We start from the raw sequence: 20,665 nt of genomic DNA on the forward strand, positions 1-20,665 counted from the left end.
TTTCTAAACTGCATAGCTAGCCACTTGTACCGTTGTTACCTGGTAAGCAAAGGAGACCACGCATAGCCAGATATGAGATGCTGAAGAAGTATGAACAGCTTTCTAGGCAATTACAGTGGTGAGCCAAGCATCTTATCTTAGCACTGTGGGGTCAAAGGGGAGCCTATGATATTCATTATCTCAGCCCTCTATGGAAGAAACAAAGCTTTGTATGGTGTTTTATGTTTAGAAACTGTCGGGGTGGGGTTGGTTATATATGTCTATAAAATCAAGCTGATTCTGTCAAGCTACAACAGAGATATAGCAATTTTAAATTTTAAAATATCTTAGAATTGTCTTGCATATATAAAACAAAAGATATAGCTCTAGCTGGAAAAAATTCAAAAATCCCATTGAGTTTAAGTTACACCTGAAGTGATTCACAATAGGCTTAATTTAGGAAATATCAGTATTCTGTGATTTCTAACAACTATGTAAAACATGCTCATAACCCTCAGATTTACACTTCAGATCACTAAAGACAAGGTCTGGTAAAACTATTTGACAATAAAAGAATCCTTACCACCTTTCATCTAATGACAAGAAAACACAAAAAGAGTTCTGTTCTTTGCAATAAAGAAGAACATAATCAAAAACAATCTTACTTGAAACCTTCATCTCAATATGATTATTCAGGAAATAGGTTCTTTATTTAATTCTTTGGATTGTAGATATCTATACCCAGAATTTCTATCAGCAAGAAAAAGTAAACCATTTAAATAAATAAAGTACTTTTAGGTCCAAATGACTTAAATCCTAGTTTCTCTTTAATTAAAGCTGATTCTCAAAAGGATACTCAAATTTCTGGTTTCTTATTTTTTCTCCTCTCAAACAGGGGAATGATTTTACTCTTTTCTATATCTCAGAAGGCTTCTAGTGTCAGAAGGCAGGACACCACACATACACATTTAAAACACTTAAGAAATAAGTAAAGGTGTTGCCAGTTATAATTGTCAAGATCTTAAAGAAAAGCTTATGAGTTAGTAGAGAGTTTAAATCAGCAGAGAAGGAGGCAGGCTGGCTTTCCACGCAGGAGGACTTCCGCAAGCATAGTCTGTGGGAACTGGTGGGGGCAGTGGCATGGATAACCAGAGTGGGTTAGGGACATGCTTGACCAAAAAGCTCAAACTGAGGAGTTTAGATGGGGAATGATAAGTAGTTTGTGTCCCACTCTAGGTTCTTGCACTTTTTGCCTAAAACAGTGTCCTGATGACAGCAGTGTTTTATGGGAAATTAGTCTGCTGACATATAAAAAGTGATCTAAAGAAAGAGAGGCTTAATGAAGGTCTGGACAATGCTAGTGGCTGTGGGAATAGAGAAGAAACAAGTTGAGCAACGTAGGTATCAAAAAATATAAGTGGCATCTTCATATTAAATTGACATTCTCTTTGGTTTTATGACTTGTAGCACCTTCTCAAAAACAATTGTGAAAGGTGCCAAAAGGGCAGGGAAAATGACAATTGGGCGGCAGTATTTATTGAAGAGGAGGACAGGGACAATTGTGGAAGAGAGAGTGAACCGTCCTGGATGGAATGAAGAGGATGACATATCTGGTATGTGAGAACTTGTTTTTCCTTCATGAATGAACTTTATATCTTTCTTCTTACATGAGTAAGAACAAGAGACTAAGACATAGTTGCACTTAAACCTGACTCACAAAAACCTAGATCTATCTAATAAGATGGGAGGCACTTACCAGCTTCTCAGAACTGGAAAAAAAATTTTTTTATTTTCCCAATATTCCATTGTTCAGATAAGATTTTGTTAAGTTATATTCCTCCTCTACCAAATCCATAGAGCTGATTGGCCACTGTTACGTGGGTCTCATTAAAGGGAGAAAGAAAGAAACCCCACTGCATAGAAAATTTAGGTATAAAGTAGTCCCCCATACCTTATTGTTATGGAATAAGAATAAGGAAATAAGGGCATTAAATATTCAAAGTTGAAGATTTGAGGTTTTGGTAAGAACATTGTGGGTGCTCTTAATCAAAATGGGAGGCCTAAGATGAAGGCATTCTTAGATGATAAGAAAAAAGTGCCTGCTAAATATTTAAAAGAGCAGAATCTGGGAAGCTGAGATAACTCTCAGTCAGGAAAATAAAGGCAGAAAACTAGCAGCAAAAGTTTTCTGTTCCTTAACCTAGTGTCAAGTATGCTTATGGAATTAACACTAGAGAGAATCTGATCTAGTAGAGGGGATGCCATTGTACCCTTTTCTTTCTCAGGCTCTTAGACTCAATCAGTGATTATACAACTGCTACTTTTACTCCTACTAATAACAACAAGAACATTTTAAAGAAAGAAACCTCATCTTTAGAGAGATCACTGGCTAAAGGTCTCCATTTCAGTATGTGTATCTACGGGCTTGCCTCGGGGGGCAGTGAAAAGACCATTTATTGGAACCCTGGCTTCTCACAGTCACATGGAAAGCCATACAAAAACTACTGCTACCCATCACTATTGACTTCTAATTCGAAGATTTTATGGTTTCACAGAACAAAAACTTATTTATGATAGTTATTCCACCAAAATACCAAATTATACAATGCTCTTTGCTCCTCTGAAGATAAGAGGCCAACACAAATAAAACTGATACCTAATGATATATTTGCATTGTGAAGTTCACAAACTAAAGCACAAAGTCTTATATTTATAGAGATAAGCTAGGGGTTTTTTTTTCCTTTTAATGGAAGAGAGCCATATCATTCCCTTTGACTTTAGAACTTTGAGTACATTTCCAAAAACTTTGAAAGCTTAATTTGACTTCTCTCACTTTAAAAATAAACAGGGAAGTAAGTAAAGATAGTTTTTAACATGGAAATTTTTTTTTTTTTTTTTTTAGTTAGAACATGCAGTACCAATTAGGAATGTTGTTTTTTTTAAAATCCTCCCTAAAATACTTCGTTATTGGGTAAATTCTTCCAACATCTAAAATCTTAAAGGACTCTGTAACCTGCGATTGCAAAATTGTGAGGGAGTTTCCCATATATACCACATCCTCTGACAAAATATAACTTCCACCAAATACAACTCCTTCATACCTAAGAAAGGTCATTTCCCACTAGTGAACTTCTGCTTAATCTAAAAATTTCTAATAAAAATGTATGCTCTTTGAAGTTAACTGAAACCTGGAATGATGAGTTTGTGTAGTGATCATGTTAGAGATCAGTTTTACTGACAGGTTAGTCTCTCACAAAGTATGAGTGTTTATTCTATAGAGTCCTAAACAGAAATCACTCCAAGTGGACATTAATAAGCAAGCCTGACTGAAACAGAAAAATATGGGTAATGAATTCAAAATTATATTGTTTTTAGAACTTTTGAGTTAATTTCCCTGACATTTTGAGTTAGTTGAGTTCCTGATATTTTATTTCCTGACTGTTACAGTTTTAATTTATGTTTAAGCATAATGATTCCTCAGAGAAGTTACATGATATAATTTTGGTATACATAGCACCTCTAGCCCTAATATAAACCTCTCTTGGTTAAGCATCCTCTTCAAAAGGAAGTTTTTAATCCTCTACTTTGAGCTATATCATTTCTTCAAAACCTGTTTCTGCCATCACAGTTTCAGATGATAGTGAACTCCCCACAAGTACCACCCTGAAGGCTTCGGAGAAATCTACAATGGAACAGTTAGTGGAAAAAGCTTGTTTCAGAGACTATCAGCGTTTAGGTTTGGGAACCATAAGTAGCAGCTCTTCTCGCTCAAAACCAGAGTACTTTCGAATCACTGCCTCCAACAGGATGTATTCACTCTGCCGGAGGTAAGTCTGTTGGTGGTGTCCAAAAAGAGACCTTTCCTTCCTTCCATGTGAGTCTTGAATGGGCTATTTGCATCCATAGCACAGAGAGAAAGAGAGATGCCAGAAAACAGGAGAAAGGTGTCCAGGGGTTTGTGGGTTTAAGGGACACTTTTTATGCAGCATGTGCAAGCGTCTCACTGACATTCTCAGAAGTACAGTTATATCACTGAACAGTGCCTATTTTAGATCAGAAAGTGAATGGTAAAAGCTTTTGTCCGCTTTATGAATTTCCCATATTTGTCTTTCTCTTCCCATTTGCCTCTCTTCTAACATGTCTGAGATAGCTTGAGTAAGAAGAGAGTTTGCCCAGGCAGAGAGGAGAGATGAAAATCTGCTATAGGTCAGGGGTCTGCAAACTTTTTCTTTAAAGGGCCAAATAGTACATTTTTTCAGTTTTGCAGGGTATATGTTCTCTCATTGCAACTACTCAACTCTGCCACTGAAGCAGCCATAGACGGTACATAAATAAATGGGCGAGGCCAGTTTGGGCCCACAGGCTGTAATTTGCTAACCCAAGTGTAGGTAGGGTTTCCTTATGCTGTCTAATTAGAATTTTTTCAAGAGATATTACTTAAAGAATGTAAATGAACACATTTTCTTTTTTCTGTTCTTTTGTCTAGTGCCGTTTTATATATCTGTTAAGCCCTATTCCATGCTTTATATCTTTTAAAACTACATTTCTACCATCCACAAGTTTAATCATTTTCATTTCCAGGTAAATTCTATTCTTTGCATTTACAAATTCCTGGTTTGATTAAATACAATAATGCTGTGAAAGTACTTTGTAAGTTGTAAGCCTTGTACATATTTTAGAAAGTTGTCTTAATGTTACTATTAGTTTCAACCCTACTGTTCTCAAAGAACTATAGATATCTCATTTTAAATGACAATTTAAATGTACAAATACCAATGTGAAACTTGAGAAACAAATTGGGAATATAGTTTGAGATTTGTGACAAATAAAATTTTTGCATTAGGTACTGAAAGGCTGTGATTTTGTTGAGTATGCAGTAATTTTCCTGATACTCTATCGTTCTAACTAAATTCTCTTTGTATATAAGTGTAAGCGAAGGTGTAAGGTGTGATGTCCTACTATTTGAGAAGCTTGCTATCAAAATCATACCTGACAGTGAGAAAACAGACATTATTTATCATTTCAATCTGTCAGAAACAAAATAAAATCTTAATAGACCACTTATTAGAACACTTATTACAAAGAACTTATGGTGATATTAAATAACATAAATCCCTCAAGCTAGTAGAAGGAAGGAAATGGAATAATAAAAAATAATCCAAAAGAAGGCAAGAAAGGAGAGAAAAGGAAGCATGGAACAGATGGGACAAATAGAAAGCAAAGAGTAAGATGGTAAATTTAAATTCAAATATATCAGTAATTATGTTACTTATAAATTGATAAATGCTCCAATTAAAAGAAAAAGATAATCAGAATTTTTTTAAGCTTTATGCTGCTTTTAAGGGCTTTATCTAATGTACAAGATTACAAAAAGGTTGAAAGTGAACAAAAAACTACAAACATGCAAAGTGAACATGCAAAACTACCTTTAAAAAAACCTATTGTCACTATATAAATATTAAAGTAGATTTTTAAAGTAAAACTTTACTAGCAATAAAAAAGAATGGTTCATAATGACAAAAGTTTCATTTCATGCAGAATTTATTATGAACAAGTGTAGTTTATTACAAGAATACAGAACTGGCTTGACAATTGAAAATTAATCGGCGTAGTTCACCACATTAAAAGAATTACGAAGTGTTTTAAGTTCATTGTATACAGAAAAGCATTTTATAAAGTGTAATATATATTTATGAATTTTTACAAAAGAACCCTAAGCAAATTGGAAATACAGGGGAAGCTCCTTAATCTCGTAAGTGTCTAAAAAAATCCTACAGCAAAAATTACTTAAGGGTAAACTATTGAAAATTTGTACTCTGAGATCAGGAAAAGAATGCCCACTATCACCACTTCCAGTCAGTGTTGTAGTAGAGGTCTTAGGAAGTACAAAAAGACTAGAAAAATAGATAATAAAAGTCAGAAAGATTGAAAAGAAAGAAATAAAACTGTATTATTCACAGATGATCTGATTATACACATAGAAAATCTGAAGGAATCAACAGATAAACTTGTTATATTAATAAGTGAATTTAATAAGGTCACTGGTACAAGGTCATTATACAAAAATTAGTCATATATGTACCAAAAACAAATAATTAAAATATGAAATTTTAAATGATATTATTTTGGTACTACTGATACTACTTAAAGTAGCACTAAAAAACATTAAATACTTAGGAATAAATCTAATACAAGATGTGTAAGACCTCTACATGGAACAGTCAAAACAATATTAAGAATCATTAAAGATACAAATAAATAGATATTTAATGTTCTTGGACTAGAATATTCAATACTCTAAAACTGTGATTTCTCCAGACATTGATCTATAGATTCAATGCAGTCCCAATCAAAATCCCAGCAAAATGTTTACAGAAATTGAAAAGATGATTCTAAGAGTTACACTAAAATGCAAAAGGCTAGAAGTAGTCAGGATAGTCTTATAGAATAACACTGCAGGATATCAGGACTTTTTATAAAGCTACAGTAATTAAGGCAGTATGGGATGTACACAGGAATAGACAAACAGACCTCTGGAGCAAAATAGGGAATATAGAAATAGCTCAACACTGGGTTTAAGATAAAGATAGCACTTAAGAGCAGTGGATAAAAGATGTTTTTTTCAATATATGGTGCTGGATATCCATACAAGAAAAAAATTAATTTTGACCTCTACCTTACACTGCATAGACAAAAATCAATTCCCATTGATCTGTAGATCTACCCGTAAAAGGTTAAAATAATTAAAAGCTTCCAGAAGACAGGAGAATATCTTCATGACCTTGAAGTAGGGAAAGATTTAAGACAGGAAAAACACTATCCAGAAAGTAAAAAATTAATAAATTAAGAAGTCTTATATATCAGAAGAGATCATTAAGAGAGTAAAAAGGCAATAACTAATGACAGAGGATATCCTCTTTTGTGAGGATATCCTGGTGGGCAATAAATATCTGAAAAGATGCTTGTATGGCTGTTAGCATAACTGATGCCATCTTGGGCCCTTACAGTTTCTCCTGTCTTTCGCTGATCCTACCAAGCACGGTACTATGCAGTGAATCACTTCTCTGTCATCAAGAACTTTGTAGTTAATAGATATTGTTTAATGATCATTAGGACCAGGTAGCCTTTATGCTCTGTTGGTCCCCAAACAATGATGAAAACCTTCCCTTAAGTATTCCCAGTACCCATGAGACTAGTTACCTATTCATATCTCTTAACTTGAGAATGCACATCCTGTTTCCAAGCACCTACCCCCATACCCTAGGTTAATTATAAAATTGTCCCAGTGGCCCCTCCGTGGCTTGGAGTGCAGTTGAGAATGTTTCCTGATCATTATTCGCCCGATCTAGATCCCACCCTATGAGTTAGTTACCCTGTAATAAACTGATCCATTAATTATATGGAGCTGCCTGTCTGATTTTTTAGTCTCAAGATGCCTTCTCAGTTTGTTGGGTACTTTTGGTTCCCTCCATCCTCCAACAGTGCTCAACCTATTAGTCTTCAGATAAATACAAATTAAAGTCCCAGTGAGACTACTTTATACCTGCAAAAATGGCTAAAATTTAAAAGACCAACAATACAAAATGCTAGTAAAAATGTTGAGCAAGCAGAACTCTTTATTGCTGGTGTGACTGTAAATTGGTTAAACAGCTTTAGAAAGCTGTCTGGCAGCATCTACTAAACTTCTAGACATGTATTGAACAGTGCACAATCTGTCATGTATCTGTTGGAAATTCTACTCCATCTAGGAATGCATATGTTCTCCCAAAAGACAACTGCAAGAATGTTCATGGCAACATGTTTCTTACATAGTCAAAAACTAGAAACTACTCAAAATCAACTATAGAAGAATAGATAAATAGTATAATCACATAGTGGGATACTATACAGCAATGAAAATGAACAGACTACAGTTATATGCAAAGGCATGGATGGGTCTCATAAACATACTGTTGAGCAAAAGAAGCCAGACACAAAAAAATAAATTCTATTCGTTCCTTTTTTGTTCAAAAAACAGGCAAAACTCATCCATGTTGTTAGCAGTCAAGGATAGTGATAATCTTTGAGGAGGAAGAGGGAGAAATAGTGATTGGGAGGTGACACAAGGGGATGCTGGTTCATTTCTTGACCTAGGTGCTAGTGATATGGATTTCTAAAAAGAAATAGAGGGCCCTAAATAATGGAACTGCTTTTCAAGTCTTCATGAATGATTATGTCTACAGCTAGGTCTCATTATCAGTTTGTGGTATTAGAAAAATACAACCCGTAACTTCCTGAAGCACGGAAGTACTAGGTTTTCAGAATACTTCCAAGGTATCTCTGGTTAAGTATTAATGTCACTGATTTGTGCACGGAAAATGGTTAACATGTTAAATTTCATGTTAGGTATATTTTACCACAATAAAAAAAGTCACACAAAAAAAAGACATGGGATTAGAGGTTAGGAGGTTATTAATATGAAATCTCTTTAGTCTAATATTTCTAAATAAACTAAAGGAAAGGAATGCTCTGAAATCTGCCTGTCTTCTTGTACTTAGTAATCTTTAAAAACAAGGTCTCTTGTCTGTTTTTCATTTTCCCAGCATCATATCCTGTAACTTTATGAGCTAATCTTTTTTTTTAAATTATCAACATGTAGTGTTAATAAAATATTTAAACGCACTTGACACTTGAACGAATTGTTTTCATACCAAAGATCATTTGGTTTTGATTTTTAATCCTTTCACCATCTCTGGCAGTCTAAATATTAGTGTACTCTATTCTCTGTTATCATTTCAGCAATCCAATGAGTTGACAGTTTGATTTGTCATTCTCATAAAGTTGACACTAATACATTAATCTTGGGACTTCCCTGGTGGCGCAGTGGTTAAGAATCCGCCTGCCAGTGCAGGAGACAGGGGTTCGATCCCTGGTCCGGGAAGATCCCACGTGCCGCAGAGCAACTTAAGCCCATGAGCCACCACTACTGAAGCCTGTGCGTCTAGAGTCCATGCTCTGCAACGAGAGAAGCCACTGCAATGAGAATCCCGCACACAGCAACGAAGACCCACCGCAGCCATAAATAAATTAATTAATTTTAAAAAATACATTAATCTTGCAATCTTTATTTCAAGTCGTGTATAAGGCAAGGGAAATCATGTTTAACAGAAGCCTTTTTAATAATTCTATGTAACGTTTTCATTTTCTAAGCTTGTTCCTCAGCAAAAGGCTGCAGTATCACCGAAGGAGGCTTATTAAAAAATAATAATAATAATACAGATTAGTGGATGAGTTAGCTGTCTTCACCATCTAGGCCTTTTCTTCTCAACCCCTAAAGAACTGAGTTGAAACTTAGTTTCGTGTTTGAAATATATGTCTTACCACTCCACCAATATGTTTGAGTCTTAGAAAATTACTATGATATTATGATATTCATGTTCTTATATTCCCTTTCTCTCCATTTCTTTCTTCTTCTCCTCTCCCCACCCCTCCTCGCCCACCCAAATTATTCTCTTTCTCCCTTCCATGTCCCTAAAGCTATCCTGGCCTTTTAGTTGTACCTCAAGCTGTACAGGACAGTAGTTTACCAAGAGTAGCCCGCTGCTATCGACACAATCGCCTGCCTGTTGTATGTTGGAAGAACTCAAGAAGCAGTACCCTGCTTCTCCGATCTGGAGGATTCCATGGGAAGGGAGTAGTTGGCCTTTTTAAATCTCAGAACTCCCCTCAGGCAGGTAAGCAGCTCTCTTACAGCAGTATTCTGATCCTTCCACTTCAGAGTATTCCAAAAAATGAAGGAAGTAAAATCTGGGAATGCCAGCTGTGCCCTTTCATCAAGCCTCTCACACATAGCCTTTTCCACTGTGTTATATACATGTACAGCTTAAGAACTAGACTTGACAATGTGGTGCTCCACCTTGAATTTGCCATCTTGCTTAATATGTCTGTTTATATTTGGATTTTAATAGAAATTAACATAATGAAGTCTTTGGTTCTAGGCTGTTTTCACTTCACAAACCAGAGTATCCACAGATGGAAACAGATTACATATACTAATCATTTTCTTTTCTTTTGGGAAGCATTCAAACATATTTAACAGCTGCAGAAGCAAATAGGAATTCTGTCCCATGTGGTATAAGATATCCTATCTCATTCCTACAAGTCACACACACACACACACACACACACACACACACACACAAATAAGAGGGCAAACTAATGACCAAAATGCTTCTTTAGGAGCTCTCAAGCAGAGAGGTTTTCAGGAAGCCAGAGGCTGGCCAACTTAAGAAAAAAGATATACTAAGTGCACTGCCCCTTTTTCTGAGGATATTTTTGAGCACCATGTCTGAGGTCTGAAGTCAGTCAGGAGCTATATTTTGCTAACCTTTCTCATAACTTCTAGCTTAAAGTAGATGCTCAATAAAATTAAACAAGGACCGCTAAGATATCATATCCAGTTTAGGGATGGCTGCTGCATTCTTTCCTCTTTGGAAATGAACTCACTCAAGTTCAGTGGTTCAGTAGGTAGAACCATGTGCTTTTTGATATCTCTTCTTTATTCTCATCCATTCCTTCCTGAAAGTTAAAAGTTGGCCAGTATGTCTTTGATCATTCAGTTGACTGAGGGCATGACACACACCACACTATATTATTATTGTTGTTGTTGTTATTGTTATTATTTCACATGGCATTTTTGTGTAATTGAAGGCAGTTGGCTTTTAACTTTTTCTGCCCAGAGGAATCCTCCCAAGCCACATAATGGGTATAATAGAACACAGCATATGTAGGTTACATAAAGTGAGAGAATCATTTCAGCATTAATGCATTAATGAGCATATCACTAAGCATTAATGAACATATCACTGAACTTTTAGTTAGAAAAATTGAAATTGTTTTATTCCACTGGTTTCTTATTTTTCAATATAAATTTACTATATTTCACATTTTTGAGCTCACATTTGCTAACATTTTAATATCTTTGAAATTGGAATGCAACTTACAATTCATGTGATCAGAAATAATTGTGTCATGGTTTAAATGGCAGAGTTTTTTATTCTTAGTACATAAAATTGTGGTGCATCTTATAATTGATGACATTTTAGAGTTTATAAAATATGATGGCACCTTAAAGTTGATAAAATACAATAATATAGTAATGCTAATTATTTATTTCCTATTCACCTTGTAAGAAAATTTGTTAATATCTATTGTCCTTCCAGTGAATCCCTCCCGATGCCACTTTAAAGTGCCTGGGCCAATTTCAGTGATTCTGTTTTACTCCACACAAGCCAGGCTCAGACTCCCTCCAACCCAGAATTGCTCTGACAGTTGTTTACATCTGTGCATACTTTTTGATCCTCTTTCAGAAGGACCAGGGAATTGAGCAGCAGCTGCTCTTGTCTTCTCATCTTCCTCCTCTCTTCCCACAACAACCCTCTACAAGTTCCTGTCCCCTAGGCCTGTGTAACAGAATTGGAATAAGATTACTGGTACTGGGATATTCTCACCTCTGCCCATTCTGGGATGCTGAGGGAAACTGCTCCATCCTCTGCTCCCAAACAGTGGCATGCACAGAGTGGTTGGGGGAGATCATCAAGGACATGTTGTCTTTTATGAATCTTTATTTTGAGTTGATTGGTTGGTGAGAAACTGCACCTGTGCTTGGAAGGATGGGTGTATGCTGGTTTTCCAGACCTGGGCTCTTTCTGGGAGGAGGATGAGGCAATCAAGCAGTAGGTGTGGTGAAACCAATATCATAGGAGGATTAGCCATTTAATAGTTTGGAGCTTTAAGCGGGGCTGGTTTCTATATTTGGGTGCGGTAACCTGAAGACCATATATAGAAAGAATAAGTGTATGTATATAGAGAGAGCCAGTTTTATTAACATAGCTACAGTTTGTTTTATTTAGTATCTTTTCCTTTTATAGCTCCTACCTCCTCTTTAGAATCTTCCAGTAGCATAGAACAAGAAAAGTACCTGCAAGCCTTACTGAGTGCAGTTTCTGTCCATCAGAAACTCAGTGGCAATAACACCCTTACTGTCAGGCCAGCACTTGCTCTGTCTCCAGGTAAGATTTAATAATATTTTTCTTCTTGACAACTGTGAAAGGTCATATTCATTCCTAGGGTTAGTCTCTTTAGTTATTTGCATTGTTCCTTCAACATGACCCCTTAATGTTTTACCTTGTGGGGCTATAACTTTAGATTATTTTATTTAGAAATCAGGGTACCACTATTAATTTCTAGTAAATAGTAACCAAATTTAGAGATTTAATTATTTCCTTTTTAAAAGACTAATAGGAGAGGTGGTGGGAAACATAAAGTCATGTGGGTTTTTTTTTTTTTCCTGGAATCTGTTTTACATAGACTTTAAAATATTACAGAGTTGAATGTGTAAGTTGAACATCTGTTTATTAAATGTATATTTATTAAAATCATCATGTATAACTTTGAAATTCCTGAAATTTCTGCAGCCTTTTATGATTTGCAGTACAGTTTGTTTTCACTAGATTTGGATGAAGCCATTAAGACTTGTACTAATATTCTGTTTCAGTTATCATGTGATGGAACCCCAAAGGGTTCATGTAGAGGTAACCCTAATGTGTTAGACACAGGAGCATGTGACTTGAGAAGTTGGTCTCCTTGGCTTAATCAGCTATTTGAATAGCTCAACATAAGCAGAAAGTGGCTTTTCTTGTAAAGTAACACCATGCATGCCTTGTTTCATTTATCATTAAATTCTCTGATTGCACTTGCCAAACCTAACTCTCTATAATCTTGCAGATGTGTGTATCTCTGAGGAAATAGTAACAGTGCCTTGTTATCTCTATTAAAGCTTTGAGTACTTAAAAAGTACAATGTTTGGCAGCAATTAGACATGCTACACATGAAGATAACTTTTTGTCATTTGAGTAATGTTAACCCGAACGACATGGTTTTTGTTCTTCTTTTTGGCTGACTTTAGGGACTGAAAGGAGGACTTCAAGAATGTCCACTGTGCTTAAGCAGGTAGTGCCAGGACATTTGGATGTAAACCCATCCAATAGCTTTGCTCGAGGAGGTTAGTAAGATTGATTTTGTAACTGAGCACTGATACAACCTTAAAAGCAGAAAACTTTTTTCTAGATAGTGATACTTCAAATCAACTAATTATGGTTAAATTTGTTTTTAATTACCCTTTTCTAAACGAATGATCAAATTTATTACTAGCATGGTGACAGATGAGTTTAGCCTCGTGGGACAAGGGTTATAATAATTGCTAAAATCTTAACATACTGATGAGTTTGGAAGCACTGGGAGGGGAGGGGAACATATCTAAATGGTGACTCAGCTCTGGCAGCATTCCACGATGTTTCAAGTTTGCAGTGTAGAAAGACTGAGCACAGAAGCATAAACGGTTAGGGAGACATGATCCCAGACTCAAAGGCTGTGCCTCCAATGCCTGTTATTTTTACTCCTGTTCTCTGAAGTGCTAGTTTGAGGAGTAAGAGACAGTGGTTCAGAATCAACATAAAGACTCTATTTTACAAAATTCACTTCTTTTCCTTTTGAAAACCAAGATTACTATGCACATCTCCTGGCAGCCATATTGATTCTTTAGGTACTTTTTTTCCTACCTCATCAGAACTTTCTATGATGGCAGAATTTCCTAAGAGCTTTCACCCTTCTTCAGGTATCTTCCTAATCAGGCCTTAAGGTCATTGTATTAGTTTGCTAGGGCTACTGTAACAAAGTGCCACAAACTGCGTGGCTTAAACAACCATTTGTCTCACAGTTCTGGAGGCTAGAAGTCCAAAATGAAGGTGTTGTCAGGGTTGGCTCCCTCGGGGGGCCGTGAGGAATAATCTGTTCCATGCCTTTCCCCTAGCTTCTGGTGGTTTGCTGGCAATTTTTGGCATTCCTTAGCTTGTAGAAGCATCAGCCGTATCTCTGCCTGCATCTTTACATGACATTTTCCCTGTGCATCTGTCTCCACATTTCCCCTTTTATAAGGACACCAATCATACTGAATTAGGGGTCCACCCCACTCCAGTGTGACCTCATCTTAACTAATTATGTCTGCAATGACCCTATTTCCAAGTGAGGTCACATTTTCTGAGGTACTGGGGGTTAGAACTACATCATAAGAAATGTGACAGGGGGTAGGGACACAGTTAAACCCGTAACAGTCATATGTAACTTTTTCCGGAACTTTTAAAATACTATTGTTTTAAAGTTTAAGATACAAACTTCATTCTTTTCATCATTTCTTTCGTGGTGAATTTGAACTTAAAGATAGTACAGTGACTTTCTCCTAAGTTTCCTGGTATTTTTGTTGCCAAAAGCTCCTGTCAGAATTTGGTTCGAAGTTGCAGTTCTCCTTATTGCTTTATTTGCCATCTGAAAGCTTATATTAGCAGGCACGTCAGAAACTTTTCCCTTTAACTTTTAGTAGGATGCAACTTCTGGCATATGTCTGGTTAGTTGAAGCCTTCCCATCCCCACCCTGCTCTTGAGTTTTGCCTTTGTAAACTTCATCAACAACATGTTATGTATTCCTCCATTGGGCCAGGTGACCTGTAATATAAATTTTATGTACAAAACTGTCTCTCCTTCTGTGTTGGTACCTAAGGCACAAGGATATTCACCGATCTGTTTCAACTACATTGTCTTTGCTTTTTTTATATTGGCCTCAGACTCATGGCTTTTTTATACAAGGGAATCCCCACTAGTGGTTACATTCTAGTTATGAGTCCATTCTTTGCTATTCTCAAAGGTACCTGGAAGGCTGTATTTACATCTTAGGATTAAAATCTCCTATTTAATCTGTTTATGACCCTTTCTATGCATAATGAGGCCATAATTATTATTTCTGACCCCCTTCCCAAATATTTTCTTCTGAAAATTCCTGTAAACTTAGTGTGTTTCCTTATGACAGTTTTTTGCTCCTAACCAGGTCCCCTTCATTCTGGTATCTTAAGCTAGGATCCAGAAACGCAAATCTTATTATTTTACTCCATCTCTTAATTCTTCACTCCCAAAGCCTCCAGATCTCCTAAGCTCCCATGATTAACTGGAAGATGAGATGCGGCTGTTTCCTGGCACCTTCAACTTCCTCTGTGATCCCTGGAGCTGCTTTCCTTTGTCTCTTCTGATAGTATCATCCCTCTCACATAGAGCAGCAGGAATGGACTGGGGCAAGCAAGTTTGGGAAATCTCAGAAGACTCCCTATTAACATGAACATGGCAGGTAGACATACACTCACACTGCCCAGGGCAAGACTCTATGTAGACACTTGCATGCCCTGACATTAGTTCATTTCCTTGTTCCCACCCTCGAGTACAGAGTCTCTTCATTCTTCCAGAGAGCTAGGTTCCACTTCTCTAGCAGTTCCTCACTTACCCTGTGTGGGAAGAGCCTCCTATCTCGAAATCTCCCTCCTAACCTCCTTTTTCCTCTTCTGTGTATTTTCAATGTTTTTCCATTCCTTTCATTGTCATAGAATCTTAGTTCCAGGTTTCCTTCTTATGTTATTTCCACTGTGTGCCTTTCCCACTCTAATGAGCCAGGGTTTAGACTGACCTTCACCTTCTCCTTCACCCTTTTTCAGTCAGGGTGGTCACTTAGCGTTCAGCATGCACGTTGAAGAGTTCCTAAGCCAGGGGAAGCAACCTTTTTGACGCAAAAACCAGTTAAGAAAAAATGAAGATGTGAATAGATCACATTGCTTTTCATTTAAAATTACAATAGCTTTTATGCCCCATGGGGAAAATGCAAGTATTTGCAACTTGGATAAATTATCTTGTTGTATAGAAAAATGCCATGAGAAAATCTGCCTCTTAAATATAAAAATGAAATACCTGGGTATATTTGAGAAGTAGCCACATGGAGGCAGCTTTTAAATTTTTCATCCTTTACATTTCCATAGCCCTTTAAGTTCCTCTACAGTGTTATTTTATCCTTGAAGTGTAACCTCCAGGACAGGTACTTTAGGAGGCTTTGAGAGGTGATGTGACTTAGCCAAGATCTCTTAGCAGACAAGAGCATAACTGGGACTAGGGTTAGTTCAGTCCATTTCAGTGCAGCATTCACTGAATATAGCTTATACCTCATGCACTGTGCTAGGCATAAGGTCACATCCATAAATTCAATACCCTGTCGTCACATCCAACCCAAGCATCTCTTTTCCTTCTCTCCTTCGTTTGTTCTGAACAGAGCAGAGAGAACAATACCATTGCTTAGGAAACGCTCATGCTCTGAACAACACTGCATTCCCATGGGTGGGATGAACTGTATCACTTCTTCCCTGAAACAATCCCCTTAGCCAGACCCTGCTGGACAGATCCAGGGTCACATGGTTCCTTAAGTGACAAGACACTAAGAGTTTGGTTCAGTTACATTCAAGTTCAAGCTGCAGTCCTACCACTTAGTGTATGGTATTAAGCAATTTAGGAAACCTCGTAATTTTCAGTGTCCTCATCTGTAAAATGGAGATAATAAAAAGTATTCTAGCTTTAGAATAGTTATGGGGAATGAATGAAATAATATATGTAAAGCACTTAACTTAGTAAGTGGCTCGTTATTAATAGGAGCTCAATAAATGTTAGTTCCATTATTATTGTTGAGGTTGTTGTCATTATTGTTGCGTAATACTCCACTGAAATGGGAGGAAAGTCTACATTTGTATGTAAATTACCTTAAGCCAGGTTGCTTCTCACTGGCCAAAGGCAAGCAGATAAAGGAGAATGTGTCTTAGGCCTAGACCAGTAACTTTCAAACTTTTTTGATCATGTCTCACAGTAAGAAATACATTTTATATCTATATGTATACATATACATTTTATATCACAAAGGTAGTACTAAGTCACAATGCAAAATGTATATAGACTATAACGAAAGTTTCATGAAACAATATTCATCTACACCACATGCAGTGCTCATAGTATTTTCCACTCTAATCTGTTTCACTTCTTTAAAAATACTGGTTTGACCTTCTAAAATGATTTCACAAACCACTAAGGAGGACCCTGCAGTTTGGGAAAACACCACTCCAGGTCGGTGTTACATGTTCAGAACAAGTATTTGACACCTAGGAATCACTCAGGAAGCTAAGCAGACCTCACCACCAGTGCAGTAGTGTAATGCCTTTGGTTAATGTGACTGCCAGATGGAATTACAGTTCTCCAAGCCCTGTGCTGACCCCATATCAGTACAGCTCGTTTTCTCATTGCTGATTTTCGGCTAGGTGATAAACACTTGGCAGTTTTTCATTAATGAGGCTCTGTTTGAGGAAGTGCTTAATTTTTTTTTAATTAATACCCTTTTCATTCTTTCAGGGCAAATAATTGAGTTGAAGGTATAGTAGAGAACCACAGCAGCTCATACGTATCAATTTTCAAAAAGAAAATAATCAACAAATGTTTGCAGTACCTAGATATCAGGCTCTCAGCATGGATATAAGAGTAAATGTGATTAGGTCCCTGCCCTTTGGAGTACACAATCAAGTAGAATAAAATGTGCAAATAATCACAGTGCAATGGGATCAGAGTTCAGATAGAGCCGTCTACAACTCTAGGGACAGTCAAGAATGCTTTTCAGAGGAGTTTACGTTGTTCCTGGATCTTAAGGAATAAGAAGTTTGTCAGGTAAAGAAATGGGAGAGGTCATTCTAGGCCAAGGGACTAGCATAAGAAAATGATACATTTAGGGAACAGTATCTCAGAATCAGGAACCAACCACTCAGGCTTCACTGCAAGCATTTAATGATCCGTATTCCAATAGGAAAGCTTAAAACCTTGGCAGAAAGGAGAGTAGCTGGCTCGCACACAGGAGGCCCTGTGCCTTTTTCATGCTGTTCCAGGTCTTTGTTCTGTCTTGCAGTAGCATTCTCTGTGTATAATCAATCAGCCAGTGCCTCTGCAACCCTTAGCTTTCTGACTTCCTTTGGCCACTAAAGCCATCAAGGCCCTTCATTTCCTACTTCCAAAGGAGTGAGGCAGAAATGAAAAATCACTTATGATGATTTTTCTTTTATCAAATTATGTCATATTTTATGCAGTTTTGAAATGGATAGCTTAATAATCGTGTTTTCAATCCTGAATAAGTACAGAATCATTTTCCTTAAGTGATTTGAGCAGTTCCTTTACTCAGGAAAGAATAAACGGTAACTTACTGCTCACCATTTTTGTTATTACCAGGTGAAGTTTGCGATAGTCACGAAGCACTTTCTTTCTGTTGGAAAAAAACAATATTACTCAAATTACAAAAGTATTATCTTTGATACTGCCTATCATTTAGGTGCAAATAGGGATTTTAGGAGAAGTCATTACGTCAGCCATCACAAGCTGTATTTTTAGTGGCATTGGGTATTGTCACAGGGTCATAAATCTTTGCTGCTTGTAACTATCTGCTTATGGAAAATAAATGGAATTTCCAAATGAAAAGAGAAAAAAAAGAAGATAGTGTGGCAATGCTTAATGCTCTACTGCAAAAACACGCCCTTTGTTATTCCAAATGGTTGTTAGAGGTTCATTCCTGATATGATGACCTTGCTCAAAGAACAAACATGTTGTACAACACATCGTATTTGCCAATCAGTCAGCCTCCTTCAATACTAGGGCCAGTGTATTCCTAACATTCACCCCTCCCCAAATTCCTTAATTTTATTATAAAAATTTGTTTCTCACCAAATGACAACCTCCAAAAGCTTATTCCATTTGGTATAATTTTTTACTGGCACTCTTTGCTGCGCTGTCCATTTCATTGTGCTTATAATATTTATAAACAAGTGCTGAAATTTCATTTAACAGGCACTCAGTTCATCTTTTTGCGTGACTGTGCAGCCTTTTATTTGTTAATCAAATCTTCTGCTTTTAATATATTTACATTTTCCCCTATCATTAACTTAATGTTTAAAATTAACCTGTTCTTTTCTTACTCCATTTGCTCTGATGTTTGCTGCTATATACATTTCATTCCTTCTTCCTTCTTTAATCTTACCTCCCAGTGCATGGGTACAGAGATAAATGTTTTACTCAGTCAAATCCCAAATCTTCAGCTAAGGGAAGAGTCCATTATCAAGGTACTGTATTATCTGTCCTGATGTGTCACTCTTTTTAACCATCTTCATATGAAAGCATATGTGTTACAAGTGACTTTTTTCACATTTGTTTGTCAAATTATCTTTATTCTCATCCACATTCTGAATTTCCTCTGTGATTCCATTTACCAAAAAATTAACACTTGCTGTTAACATCTAAGAAAACTCATAGGTTATAATAGAAAGTTTCATCCATGTTAAGCAGAAATTTACAATACCTTTTCTTGAGAACTGGTCTCCTGACCCTATAGATGCTTATAAAGAGAAGCAGATGTGACATTATCATGGTGACTTGTAGTCACCTAGAAACATGGCTTGATTTAACATTTGGCAAAGATTAAAGCTTCTCAAAGAGCCTTTCCAAATCTAGAGAATGCACTTTAGGGAAGCAGTGGCAGTATTATGTACCACTGTGACTCCGTCACCAGCCTGAACACTACAGTCTGGGGGCATTTGTAAGGAGCTCTGTCAAATTTGGGACTTATTATGTGCCTTTGTGTTTAGATATTTAATATTTGATAGTCTCACTTGCATATTAGAAATCCTTGATTTTTCTAATTAATATAATTAAGGTCAACTTATGAGATCCTTCCAGTAGCTTAGCTTGACCTTTCCCTTAGAAGACATCTGCTTCTGACTATAGCTTTTAAATAAAGCTTCCTAAGATTCAGTGAAATGCACATTACTACATTTATAACTTCTGTTTTTCTTGGATACTGGGGGAAAAAAGACTAAAATATAACTTTTACTGACTTAAAATTGCATCATTTTGGCATGATACACAAATATTAATTCTCAGATTTTAGTGGGTTTAGTAAAGTTCTAATTTATTTCTTAATGTGGTTTTCTTGTTGAATTGACTGACTAAAGCAGAATAATGTTCCTTCTTTCTTGAAGCCCTGAGAAATTTACTCCACGTTCTCCTTCCTAGGCTTCATTATTGCCTCCTGCCCACATTTTTTCTTTCCTAGAGCCAGTGCACTCTATTTATGATACCAGTATTTACTTATAAATACTGAATTTACATCAGTATACAAAAATAGAATTGACTTGGGTGACTTATTAGGTTCCTCTGAGCCAAATGATTTTTGAAATGCTATATTAATAATGCTTATATGATGCAAAAGTAAATGACAAATGACCAATATGATACATGATTACTTAGATGAATTAATTTGCTGTTACCTCTAAAACTGTACCCACAGAGCATGCATCTTTTTCCCTATTCAGTGGCATTCTTACATCAGATTATCTCACTCAATTGTTTTGACTTTTGTGAAGGTGTTTGGGCAAGTCTTCGCTCTAGCACTCGCCTAATCAGCTCTCCAACATCCTTCGTTGATGTTGGCGCCCGACTGGCAGGCAAGGATCACTCCACGTCCTTCAGTAACAGCACTTACCTGCAAAACCAGCTCTTGAAACGCCAAGCAGCCCTTTATATATTTGGTGAGAAGTCGCAGCTAAGGGTAAGATTTCTTTTTCTCACTTAGAAACTTCATGGATACCTGAAGGCAGTGTATAAAACTTATTTCATAAACCAGCTTTCCTAGAAATTTTTTTTTTTTTTTTGCTGCATGGAGTCTTAACCTGGAGTTAGTAATCAATCTTAAAAAAAAATTAGCTCA

General features: G+C 36.5%; 1 protein-coding gene across 13 annotated transcripts in view; it reads left to right on the top strand.

The window, feature by feature from the left end:
• SBF2 (SET binding factor 2) overlaps positions 1–20,665 on the top strand; it is a 468,341-nt gene that overhangs the window by 406,223 nt on the left and 41,453 nt on the right. For 9 of the 13 annotated variants that reach the window (XM_082341351.1, XM_082341368.1, XM_082341365.1 and 6 more), the window contains 6 exons: positions 1,447–1,592; positions 3,608–3,806; positions 9,496–9,692; positions 11,889–12,029; positions 12,926–13,021; positions 20,322–20,506. In XM_082341351.1, coding sequence (XP_082197477.1) covers positions 1,447–1,592; positions 3,608–3,806; positions 9,496–9,692; positions 11,889–12,029; positions 12,926–13,021; positions 20,322–20,506 — 964 coding nt within the window. Of the gene's footprint in view, positions 1–1,446; positions 1,593–3,607; positions 3,807–9,495; positions 9,693–11,888; positions 12,030–12,514; positions 12,541–12,925; positions 13,022–17,277; positions 19,055–20,321; positions 20,507–20,665 lie in introns of those variants that run through there. The other 4 variants (XM_082341361.1, XM_082341352.1, XM_082341353.1 and 1 more) reach the window with 4 other exon arrangements.

Source organism: Balaenoptera borealis, assembly GCF_965194805.1.
Source record: "Balaenoptera borealis genome assembly, chromosome: 11".
In the NCBI taxonomy this organism is placed as follows: Eukaryota; Metazoa; Chordata; class Mammalia; order Artiodactyla; family Balaenopteridae; genus Balaenoptera; species Balaenoptera borealis.